We start from the raw sequence: 13,564 nt of genomic DNA on the forward strand, positions 1-13,564 counted from the left end.
TTTTTTTTTTTTTACAACTTTATAAAAAGTTTCTCCTGCGCATGAGATACATGTCTAAACAAATAAAAATAAAATAAAAAATTATAAACATTTTTATTTTTTTTACAACTTTATAAAAAGTTTCTCGGGCGCATGAGATACATGTCTAAACAAATAAAAATAAAATAAAAAATTATAAACATTTTTTTTTTTTTTACAACTTTATAAAAAGTTTCTCGTGCGCATGAGATACATGTCTAAAAAAATAAAAAAATTATAACAATTTTTTTTTTTTTTTTACAACTTTATAAAAAGTTTCTCCTGCGCATGAGATACCTGTCTAAACAAATAAAAAAAAAAAAAAAAATTATAAACATTTTTTTTTTTTTTACAACTTTATAAAAAGTTTCTCGGGCGCATGAGATACATGTCTAAAAAAATAAAAATAAAATAAAAAATTATAAATTTTTTTTTTTTTTTTTTTACAACTTTATAAAAAGTTTCTCGTGCGCATGAGATACATGTCTAAAAAAATAAAAAAATTATAACAATTTTTTTTTTTTTTTACAACTTTATAAAAAGTTTCTCCTGCGCATGAGATACATGTCTAAACAAATAAAAATAAAATATAAAATTATAAACATTTTTTTTTTTTTTACAACTTTATAAAAAGTTTCTCGGGCGCATGAGATACATGTCTAAACAAATAAAAATAAAATAAAAAATTATAAACATTTTTTTTTTTTTTACAACTTTATAAAAAGTTTCTTGTGCGCATGAGATACATGTCTAAAAAAATAAAAAAATTATAACAATTTTTTTTTTTTTTACAACTTTATAAAAAGTTTCTCCTGCGCATGAGATACATGTCTAAACAAATAAAAATAAAATAAAAAATTATAAACATTTTTTTTTTTTTTACAACTTTATAAAAAGTTTCTCGGGCGCATGAGATACATGTCTAAACAAATAAAAATAAAATAAAAAATTATAAACATTTTTTTTTTTTTACAACTTTATAAAAAGTTTCTCGTGCGCATGAGATACATGTCTAAAAAAATAAAAAAATTATAACAATTTTTTTTTTTTTTACAACTTTATAAAAAGTTTCTCCTGCGCATGAGATACATGTCTAAACAAATAAAAATAAAATAAAAAATTATAAACATTTTTTTTTTTTACAACTTTATAAAAAGTTTCTCGTGCGCATGAGATACATGTCTAAAAAAATAAAAATAAAATAAAAAATTATGACATTTTTTTTTTTTTTTTTACAACTTTATAAAAAGTTTCTCGTGTGCACGAGATACATGTCTAAAAAAATAAAAAAATTATAACAATTTTTTTTTTTTTTTACAACTTTATAAAAAGTTTCTCCTGCGCATGAGATACATGTCTAAACAAATAAAAATAAAATAAAAAATTATAAACATTTTTTTTTTTTTTACAACTTTATAAAAAGTTTCTCCTGCGCATGAGATACATGTCTAAACAAATAAAAATAAAATAAAAAATTATAAACATTTTTTTTTTTTACAACTTTATAAAAAGTTTCTCGTGCGCATGAGATACATGTCTAAAAAAATAAAAATAAAATAAAAAATTATGACATTTTTTTTTTTTTTTTTACAACTTTATAAAAAGTTTCTCGTGTGCACGAGATACATGTCTAAAAAAATAAAAAAATTATAACAATTTTTTTTTTTTTTTACAACTTTATAAAAAGTTTCTCCTGCGCATGAGATACATGTCTAAACAAATAAAAATAAAATAAAAAATTATAAACATTTTTTTTTTTTTTACAACTTTATAAAAAGTTTCTCGGGCGCATGAGATACATGTCTAAACAAATAAAAATAAAATAAAAAATTATAAACATTTTTTTTTTTTTACAACTTTATAAAAAGTTTCTCGTGCGCATGAGATACATGTCTAAAAAAATAAAAAAATTATAACAATTTTTTTTTTTTTTACAACTTTATAAAAAGTTTCTCCTGCGCATGAGATACATGTCTAAACAAATAAAAATAAAATAAAAAATTATAAACATTTTTTTTTTTTTTACAACTTTATAAAAAGTTTCTCGGGCGCATGAGATACATGTCTAAACAAATAAAAATAAAATAAAAAATTATAAACATTTTTTTTTTTTTACAACTTTATAAAAAGTTTCTCGTGCGCATGAGATACATGTCTAAAAAAATAAAAAAATTATAACAATTTTTTTTTTTTTTACAACTTTATAAAAAGTTTCTCCTGCGCATGAGATACATGTCTAAACAAATAAAAATAAAATAAAAAATTATAAACATTTTTTTTTTTTTACAACTTTATAAAAAGTTTCTCGTGCGCATGAGATACATGTCTAAAAAAATAAAAATAAAATAAAAAATTATGACATTTTTTTTTTTTTTTTTACAACTTTATAAAAAGTTTCTCGTGTGCACGAGATACATGTCTAAAAATTATTTTTTTTTAAATTATAAAAAAAAATATTTCCCCTATGTCCCTTTAGGGGCTACGTAGGGATCAAACGTGGAAACTCTTGTGTCTATATGGTTCTCAAACTTCTTTTCACCAAGTACCGCTGCAGAAAACATTTGGCTCTCCAACTACAACCATTATGGCCAACATTAAAATACAGGAGCGTAGTAGGCCTAAATATACATTAAAAACAAGGGAGAGGTTTTATTCAACAAGTATATTACTGTATTTTTCGGAGTATAAGTCGCTCCGGAGTATAAGTCGCACCGGCCGAAAAAATGCACAAAGAAGGACAAAAACATATATAAGTCGCACTGGAGTATAAGTCGCATTTTTGGGGAAATGTATTTGATAAAAGCCAACACCAAGAATAGACATTTGAAAGGCAATTTAAAATAAATAAAGAATAGTGAACAACAGGCTGAATAAGTGTACGTTATATGAGGCATAAATAACCAACTGGTATGTTAACGTAACATATTATGGTAAGAGTCATTCAAATAACTATAACATATAGAACATGCTATACAATCTGTCACTCCTAATCGCTAAATCCCATGAAATCTTATACGTCTAGTCTCTTACGTGAATGAGCTAAATAATATTATTTGATATTTTATGCTAATGTGTTAATAATTTCACACATAAGTCGCTCCTGAGTATAAGTCGCACACCCGACTATACTATTCCAAACTATGGAAAAAACTGCGACTTATAGTCCGAAAAATACGGTAATCATGCAGTTTAAGTAGCATCTTGATATGCCACACTTGTGAGGTGGGATGGATTATCTTGGCAAAGAAGAAATGCTCACTAACACAGATTTAGACATATTTGTGAACAATATTTGAGAGGAATAAATCTTTTGTGCTTAACATTTTAGATCTTTGAGTTCAACACATGAAAAATGGCAGCAAAAGCAAAAGTGTTGCGTTTACATTTTTGTTCAGTTGTACTTAAAGGGGAACATTATCACCAGACCTATGTAAGCGTCAATATATACCTTGATGTTGCAGAAAAAAGACCATATATTTTTTTAACCGATTTCCAAACTCTAAATGGGTGAATTTTGGCGAATTAAACGCCTTTCTATTATTCGCTCTCTTGTGGCGTCACATCGGGAAGCAATCCGCCATTTTCTCAAACACCGAGTCAAATCAGCTCTGTTATTTTCCGTTTTTTCCACTGTTTTCCGTACCTTGGAGACATCATGCCTCGTCGGTGTGTTGTCGGAGGGTGTAACAACACCAACAGGGACGGATTCAAGTTGCACCAGTGGCCCAAAGATGCCAAAGTGGCAAGAAATTGGACGTTTGTTCCGCACACTTTACCCACGAAAGCTATGCTACGACAGAGATGGCAAGAATGTGTGGATAGCCTGCGACACTCAAAGCAGATGCATTTCCAACCATAAAGTCAAAGAAATCTGCCGCCAGACCCCCATTGAATCTGCCGGAGTGTGTGAGCAATTCAGGGACAAAGGACCTCGGTAGCACGGCAAGCAATGGCGGCAGTTTGTTCCCGCAGACGAGCGAGCTAAACCCCCTGGATGTCTTGGCTCACACCGTCCCTTATGCCACCGAAGATGATCAAGAGAAGAATATCGACCCTAGCTTCCCTGGCCTGCTGACATCAACTCCAAAACTGGACAGATCAGCTTTCAGGAAAAGAGCGCAGATGAGGGTATGTCTACGGAATATATTAATTGATGAAAATTGGGCTGTCTGCACTCTCAAAGTGCATGTTGTTGCCAAATGTATTTCATATGCTGTAAACCTAGTTCATAGTTGTTAGTTTCCTTTAATGCCAAACAAACACATACCAATCGTTGGTTAGAAGGCGATCGCCGAATTCGTCCTCGCTTTCTCCCGTGTCGCTGGCTGTCGTGTCGTTTTCGTCTGTTTCGCTTGCATACGGTTCAAACCGATATGGCTCAATAGCTTCAGTTTCTTCTTCAATTTGGTTTTCGCTACCTGCCTCCACACTACAACCATCCGTTTCAATACATGCGTAATCTGTTGAATCGCTTAAGCCGCTGAAATCCGAGTCTGAATCCGAGCTAATGTCGCTATAGCTTGCTGTTCTATGCGCCATGTTTGTTTGAGTTGGCATCACTATGTGACGTCACAGGAAAATGGACGGGTGTATATAACGATGGTTAAAATCAGGCACTTTGAAGCTTTTTTTAGGGATATTGCGTGATGGGTAAAATTTGGAAAAAAACTTCGAAAAATAAAATAAGCCACTGGGAACTGATTTTTAATGGTTTTAACCCTTCTGAAATTGTGATAATGTTCGCCTTTAAGATACCAAGAAATGCATTTTATTTTTATATTTATTATTAGCTTAGGGGAGTGGCTCCACACTGTGTATGCGCTTCAAATTATCTGCTGAGATTTAAAATGTTATTTCCAGAAATGTCCTTAGTTTTGAAAGCTATTTACTTCTTTTTAGTTATTGATTAATCTTTATTTTTTTGTATTGTAACATGAATAATTATATTTTGTCTATTCTATTCTATTCTATGTTAACATTTAAAAAATAACTATCAAATAAGATACAGTATTTTGGTTTTCACCCACCCCAAATGTTGTTTAAAGATTCTGCAACATCTCGAGGATGCTTAATTCAAGAATTGCAAGTTGAATCATGCTTGATTTCAGAATAAAATACCTATTTATAGCTCAAAAGTCCTGCTAATTTTATTTAAATTGTATTTATTTTTCAAATAAAATCATCTGTCCATGCAACCAATGTTTTTAGTATTTCTTTTCTAAAATTTTGTCTTTTTATCTTATTTTCCCATAATTCTTTAAGAAAATTGCCCGATACTGATCGTTCAGCAAATCCCTTTTCTTAATTTTCCATTGCTGAAGTTATTCATCACGTATTCGTCAATGCATTTTGGTAAAAACATTCTAGCGGTTTCCTGCAAATTTGACAGCGACAAGCGAACGAACACAAAATGTAGCGTTCTCGCTCGCGGCTACTGTCCTTCCACAGTGCAAAGCCACTTCTAAGTCAATAGTCCTCACCTCAATGACAGCACGTAAACTGTTTCTTACAAGTAGCATTATCACTGGAGGACATGGAACAGCTAAACATACTACACTACACACCATAGGAAGACATGCTAACCAGTAAACTAGAGCTCTTGAATGTAAACAAAGGTAGACGGATCAGTACAAACATTGACCATATTGATACCAAGTACAAACCCTGTTTCCATATGAGTTGGGAAATTGTGTTAGATGTAAATATAAACGGAATACAATGATTTGCAAATCCTTTTCAACCCATATTCAGTTGAATATGCTACAAAGACAACATATTTGATGTTCAAACTCATAAACTTTATTTTTTTTTTGCAAATAATAATTAACTTAGAATTTCATGGCTGCAACACGTGCCAAAGTAGTTGGGAAAGGGCATGTTGGGAAAGGCTTCTCAGGATGGAATTCTTTCCCATTCTTGCTTGATGTACAGCTTAAGTTGTTCAACAGTCCGGGGGTCTCCGTTGTGCTATTTTAGGCTTCATAATGCGCCACTCTGGACTACAGGCAGGCCAGTCTAGTACCCGCACTCTTTTACTATGAAGCCACGTTGATGTATCACGTGGCTTGGCATTGTCTTGCTGAAATAAGCAGGGGCGTCCATGGTAACGTTGCTTGGATGTCAACATATGTTGCTCCAAAACCTGTATGTACCTTTCAGCATTAATGGCACCTTCACAGATGTTTAATTTACCCATGTCTTGGGCACTAATACACCCCCATACCATCACAGATGCTGGCTTTTCAAATTTGCGCCTATAACAATCCGGATGGTTCTTTTCCTCTTTGGTCCGGAGGACACGACGTCCACAGTTTCCAAAAACAATTTGAAATGTGGACTCGTCAGACCACAGAACACTTTTCCACTTTGTATCAGTCCATCTTAGATGAGCTCAGGCCCAGCGAAGCCGACGGCGTTTCTGGGTGTTGTTGATAAACGGTTTTCGCCTTGCATAGGAGAGTTTTAACTTGCACTTACAGATGTAGCGACCAACTGTAGTTACTGACAGTGGGTTTCTGAAGTGTTCCTGAGCCTATGTGGTGATATCCTTTACACACTGATGTCGCTTGTTGATGCAGTACAGCCTGAGGGATGGAAGGTCACGGGCTTAGCTGCTTACGTGCAGTGATTTCTCCAGATTCTCTGAACCCTTTGATGATATTACGGAGCGTAGATGGTGAAATCCCTAAATTCCTTGTAATAGCTGGTTGAGAAAGGTTTTTTCTTAAACTGTTCAACAATTTGCTCACGCATTTGTTGACAAAGTGGTGACCCTCGCCCCATCCTTGTTTGTGAATGACTGAGCATTTCATGGAATCTACTTTTATACCCAATCATGGCACCCACCTGTTCCCAATTAGCCTGCACACCTGTGGGATGTTCCAAATAAGTGTTTGATGAGCATTTCTCAACTTTATCAGTATTTATTGCCACCTTTCCCAACTTCTTTGTCACGTGTTGCTGGCATCAAATTCTAAAGTTAATGATTATTTGCAAAAAAAAAAAAAGTTTATCAGTTTGAACATCAAATATGTTGTCTTTGTAGCATATTCAACTGAATATGGGTTGAAAAGGATTTGCAAATCATTGTATTCCATTTATATTTACATCTAACACAATTTCCCAACTCATATGGAAACGGGGTTTGTAATTAAAGACTACCTTAGTTCTGTTTCAGCACCCCTGGGTTTGTGCGTTCTTCGTTGCCGTGGGTGCTGATTAGTTTCACCTGCCTCTGATCAGTGTTCGGGACGCTCACCTGCTCCCGGGCACTAATCAGAGAGCTACTTATAGATATATATATATATATCTACATCCTGAAAATATGCAAACAAAACTGTGTTTAGATAATTGATACTTCAAACTTACATAAATAAATATTAAGGAATATAACATAACTTGGCTTCTGAGAGTTTCAAAATGTAATGAATAAAATGCTAAAGTTGTTGATAAATAAGCAATTATTTTAATAATTAAATATGGTCATTTTAAATGAATTATTATGATAATTTAAAATTAATTATTTCAAATATGTTTATTTTAATGTATAATTCTATGGCTGGATGTAATAAGGAGTCAGAAAAAATACAAATAAAAATACAATTAATTTGGATGTTTTTAGCAAAATATAGTAAAAATGTGATTAGTTTTTTTTTTTTTTTTTAATTAATGAATATATTTATTTTTAGGTAAGATAAACATAATAATAAAATGTATCTCTAGTCTGGATGATTTCGTTCTTGTCTCCCTGTTGTCCTCCCGAAAAAAGGCTGTCCTCACTCAGGTCCGCATGGAGCTGGAGGGGGCGTGGCCTCCAGCTCCGGCTGAAAATCGGGAGATTTTCGGGAGAATACTTGTCCCGGGAGGTTTTCGGGAGAGGCGCTGAATTTCGGGAGTCTCCTGGAAAATTCGGGAGGGTTGGCAAGTATGGGTGATAATGTTCCCCTTTAAAGTGCTAAGCTTTTGCTGTTAGCTCTTTCCTTAGCTTTCCGTGCACACTTTTTCTGTATTTTAGTATTTTTCCTGATTTATGAAAAACAAATCATCCTCCTACCTGCACGCTGCCTCCGGGGGTTCCGTCTGCATCCTGGGAAAACCATCAACATGCGACCCCGCCGTGACAGCCCCCCTCTCTAATCCTTGCTTTATGAAAAAGCCCAAAACGTATATAGTCTGATACGTTTGACGCTCATCCACACGACATCTCCAGACACAGGAACAGGTGCGATATTTCATTTCCAAAAAGAAGAAATGCACATACATTCTACATGTGGCTTTAATCGCTACATCCAATTTGGATGCAGGCAACAAATAGTCTCACTACACATCTCCACATAACAGGACCATTTTATTTTTCTGTTTTTTTTTATTTATTATTCCATGTTGTTTTTCTAAAAAACAAAAAAACAAAAAAAAAACCCAAGATGGTGTAATTTCAGTAGAATCTACGGCCCCGAATAATTTCAAGTTCCTTACAAAATAAAGTCTTTGCAATAAATAAATATATATATTTCTATTTATACTTTATATGTAGAAAATAAATATATTGTACATCTCATAAATAGGATCACCCACTCAGCTGCTTGCTGTCTTTGTCTCTAATAACGCTCCGAACATCACACATCCATCTTCTGTACAATAGAGATGCGCGGTTTGCGGACACAACCGCGGAGTCTGCGGGTTATCCGCGGGTCGGGCGGTTGAAATAAAAAAAAAAAAAGATTTTATCCGCGGGCATACCTGCCAACTACTCCGGTTTTCCCGTAATTAGTACGGTTTTCATCAACCTATTCCGGGTTACGGTTGCAGTGATAAAAAATACGGTTTTTCATTAATTAAAAAATTTTTTTTTTTTTAAATGCGCGAGGCTATTTATAGCACCGCTGCCAAGCACGAGGCACCAGTTGCCATTGTTTCCAAACGAGCGAACGATCATGGAATCAGCCGGAGAAAAATCGCAAACGAGTCTTAAACCGAAAAGAAAACTGCAGTCATTCCGTGAAGAATATTCAAAAGCCTATCCGGGAATAATTATCCCTTCCAAAAAGGGTGAAAACTACGCGAATTGCACCTTGTGCAGACAAGATTTTTCGATCGGACACGGAGGAATTAGCGATGTAAAAGACCACGTTGGGACAAAAAAACACAAGTCTAATGCCGTTGCTAGCGATACAAGTGGAAAACTTTCAACGTTTTTTGGATTTTAGCCACAAAAAGGTAATGACACCAATGTTATCTATTGGAATTGTTTAGTACTGTTATACTGTTAAAAGTGTTTATACTATTTATGCTTTCAAGTCCAAGTTGAAGAAATCTTGTTAAATGTTGACAGCATAACTACCAAAATACAGAAGTATGTCCTTAATATTTTTGCAGTGCTATTTCTGTTGAAAAGTTCAAATGATTACATTAGAGATGTGATGTGCCACTTTTCAAGTGTCTGATGGCTTAAATTAGTATTCATTAATTTTTCATATTTTGAATTCTTTTGAAAGGCTTACAAAAAACTACATTTGAATTGTAATTCCATGCTATTGACAGGACTATTAATTTTAATGAAGTTAGCTTACCATGTTTACAGTATGATAATTGTGATAGAAATGTGAATTTTAGGCACAGAATATTTTTTACAATTGAACAAGGCAGTAGATTATACAAGCTTGGACAGAAAGTTAATAATGACACCAATTTTTTTTTTATTGAATTGTTTAGTACTGTTTTACCATTTACTGTAAAAAGTGTTTATACTGTTTATACTTTCAATTAACAAATTGAAGTCTTGTGAAAGGTTGACAGGATAACTGGCATTAACTGTCAAAATAATTTCAAACTATTGAAGTTAGTTTACAGAATAAACATGTCAATCAACCCATATGATTTTTGCTGTAATATTTTTGTTTTGAAAAGTCACTGTGACTGATAGAAAAGTGATGGTTTTAGCAACATTTTAACCTGTCTGAATGCAATCAATCATTTTGCGTCGGGGGGCGAAGCCTGAACCCCCCACCAGGACTTTGTCCTGGACCTACCGGGGCCTGCGGCCCCTGGACCCTGGCTACTAGGTTTTTCTGATTTCAAAAGTTGGCAGGTATGTGCCCGCCATCCCCGTTGCCGGGGGCGCGTAACAGGGGTCACTCCGCGCGCAGTGCGCTCACGAAAGGGGTGGGGCTCACCCTGGTGAGCCGAGTGGGCCACTTTTGGTAAGCAGAACTGGCCGCTGCGAGATGAACCGAACGCCGGGTTAAGGCGCCCGATGCCGACGCTCATCAGACCCCAGAAAATGTGTTGGTTGATATAGACAGCAGGACGGTGGCCATGGAAGTCGGAACCTGCTAAGGAGTGTGTAATGGGGCGGCATGGCGTAGTGGGTAGAGCAACCGTGCCAGAAACCTGAGGGTTGCAGGTTCGCTCCCCGCCTCTTACCATCCAAAAATCGCTGCCGTTGTGTCCTTGGGCGGGACACTTCACCCTTTGCCCCCGGTGCCACTCACACCAGTGAATTGAATGATGAATGATAGGTGGTGGTCGGAGGGGCCGTTGGCGCAAATTGCAGCCACGCTTCCGTCAGTCTACCCCAGGGCAGCTGTGGCTATGAAAGTAGCTTACCACCACCATGTGTGAATGAATGACTTTGGGTACTTAGAAAAGCGCTATGTAAATCCCAGGTATTATTATTATTATTAACAACCCACCTGCCGAATCAACTAGCCCTGAAAATGGATGGCGCTGGAGCGTCGGGCCCATACCCGGCCGACGCCGGCAGCGAGAGCCGCGAGGGCTAGGCCGCGACGAGTAGGATGGCCGCCGCGGTGCGTGCTGAAGCCTCGGGCGCGAGCCCGGGTGGAGCCGCCGCCGCGGGTGCGAGGGACATCGCACCTCCACGCGGCTCCCAGATGATTGCGCACTGGTGTGTGTCTGGGCCGTGACAGCGTGACACGCATTTAATGTCTCTGCTACATTGGATCAGTCTCCTTTTTTTAACAGGCAAAAGCTTTATAACCTAACTAATGCCTTGCATCGTCTATATTAGATATATAACAACGGCCGGGTGCGGTTTTGATTAAATGTTAGTTCGGGTGGATGCGGATGGTTGACGACTTTTGTGATGCGGTTGCGGATGAAATAATTGCCTATCCGCGCATCTCTACTGTACAAGCACGGTTGGAGAAGTGCTTTTTGCATTCGCTGCCTCTTAAAATCTCATTTTAAAAGCCATGAATGTGATTTCTAGGAAGCTGGGTTGTGCAGTTAAGTGCTCTCAAATCATTTTTTGTAAGGACATTTCCAGACAATCTTCAGTACCTGACTATCTCAGACAGTCACAGGAATGCCGCTCCCTCCCTTTTACGTCCATGTGGGAATGTGCCTCCTCCTCCGTGAACTGTGTGTAGTGCTTCTGTCCGTCATGTATGGAAGGAACCCTTCCGTGTCTTTAGTGGTCTCAAAAAAGGCAACCGGTTATTGCTTGGAGGGGGGAAGACGTGGCACCAGATTCCAGCGTCCTCAGTGGTTTTTAGTTCGCTGCAGATGCAAGACATGTTTACATCAGTGCTTGGTAGCGAGCCGAGGCGGTGACCTCAGTGGAGCGTTGACGGTAAACAGTTTTGTAGCAAACATCCCCCCTGCGGTCGTCTCTCCTTGTAAATCCGAGCTCTGGTCACCTGTACTGGAAGAGGTCCCTGTACGCCTGAGGGATCTTCTCGATCTCCACCGGCCGGGGTAAGAAGTGGGTCAGTTTTTGGTGCTTTTTAGTCCTGTTGCCCTCCCTGGGCGAGCCGTCTTTGTTCAAGGCCACGTAGTACAAGCGGCCCGTGTCGTTGTGCTTGTACAAGGTGGAAGCGTACGTGTTGTACCAGTTCTCCTCAAACTGCTCCCGGAACACGCACTCCGCCGTCAGCTTCCTCTGCCGGGAGAAAGACACATAGCTTGTTTGAATCACTTTGAAATGATCTGTTTTTTATTGATTTATGTTATGTCAAACTAGGGACGTGCCACCGTTATGAAAAAGTACAAACCCCGTTTCCATATGAGTTGGGAAAGTGTGTTAGATGTAAATATAAACGGAATACAATGATTTGAAAATCCTTTTCAAGCCATATTCAGTTGAATATGCTACAAAGACAACATATTTGATGTTCAAACTTTTTTGCAAATAATCATTAACTTTAGAATTTGATGGCAGCAACACGTGACAAAGAAGTTGGGAAAGGTGGCAATAAATACTGATAAAGTTGAGGAATGCTCATCAAACACTTATTTGGAACATCCCACAGGTGTGCAGGCTAATTGGGAACAGGTGGGTGCCATGATTGGGTATAAAAGTAGATTCCATGAAATGCTCAGTCATTCACAAACAAGGATGGGGGCGAGGGTCACCACTTTGTCAACAAATGCGTGAGCAAATTGTTGAACAGTTTAAGAAAAACCTTTCTCAAGCAGCTATTGCAAGGAATTTAGGGATTTCACCATCTACGGTCCGTAATATCATCAAAGGGTTTAGAGAATCTGGAGAAATCACTGCACGTAAGCAGCTAAGCCCGTGACCTTCCATCCCTCAGGCTGTACTGCATCAACAAGCGACATCAGTGTGTAAAGGATATCACCACATGGGCTCAGGAACACTTCAGAAACCCACTGTCAGTAACTACAGTTGGTCGCTACATCTGTAAGTGCAAGTCAAAACTCTCCTATGCAAGGCGAAAACCGTTTATCAACAACACCCAGACACGCCGTCGGCTTCGCTGGGTCTGAGCTCATCTAAGATGGACTGATACAAAGTGGAAAAGTGTTCTGTGGTCTGACGAGTCCACATTTCAAATTGTTTTTGGAAACTGTGGACGTCGTGTCCTCCGGACCAAAGAGGAAAAGAACCATCCGGATTGTTATAGGCACAAAGTTGAAAAGCCAGCATCTGTGATGGTATGGGGGTGTATTAGTGCCCAAGACATGGGTAACTTACTCATCTGTGAAGGCGCCATTAATGCTGAAAGGTACATACAGGTTTTGGAGCAACATATGTTGCCATCCAAGCAACGTTACCATGGACGCCCCTGCTTATTTCAGCAAGACAATGCCAAGCCACGTGTTACATCAACGTGGCTTCATAGTAAAAGAGTGCGGGTACTAGACTGGCCTGCCTGTAGTCCAGACATTGAAAATGTGTGTTGCATTATGAAGCCTAAAATAGCACAACGGAGACCCCCGGACTGTTGAACAACTTAAGCTGTACATCAAGCAAGAATGGGAAAGAATTCCACCTGAGAAGCTTCAAAAATGTGTCTCCTCAGTTCCCAAACGTTTACTGAGTGTTGTTAAAAGGAAAGGCCATGTAACACAGTGGTGAACATGCCCTTTCCCAACTACTTTGTCACGTGTTGCAGCCATGAAATTCTAAATTAATTATTATTTGCAAAAAAAAAGAAAAGTTTATGAGTTTGAACATCAAATATGTTGTCTTTGTAGTGCATTCAATTGAATATGGGTTGAAAAGGATTTGCAAATCATTGTATTCCGTTTATATTTACATCTAACACAATTTCCCAACTCA

The 13,564-nt window shown here is 37.0% G+C and overlaps 1 protein-coding gene across 1 annotated transcript in view; it reads right to left on the bottom strand.

Moving 5' to 3' along the window:
• Positions 1–11,144: 11,144 nt before the first annotated feature.
• Positions 11,145–13,564, bottom strand: part of fgf16 (fibroblast growth factor 16) — a 61,286-nt gene continuing 58,866 nt past the window's right edge. The window contains exon 3 of the mRNA XM_061927823.2: positions 11,145–11,920. Within this exon, the coding sequence (XP_061783807.2) occupies positions 11,675–11,920 (246 nt within the window). The 3' untranslated portion in view covers positions 11,145–11,674. The remainder of the gene's footprint in view (positions 11,921–13,564) is intronic.

The sequence above is a fragment of the Nerophis lumbriciformis genome, linkage group LG35, assembly GCF_033978685.3.
Source record: "Nerophis lumbriciformis linkage group LG35, RoL_Nlum_v2.1, whole genome shotgun sequence".
Lineage (NCBI taxonomy): Eukaryota > Metazoa > Chordata > Actinopteri > Syngnathiformes > Syngnathidae > Nerophis > Nerophis lumbriciformis.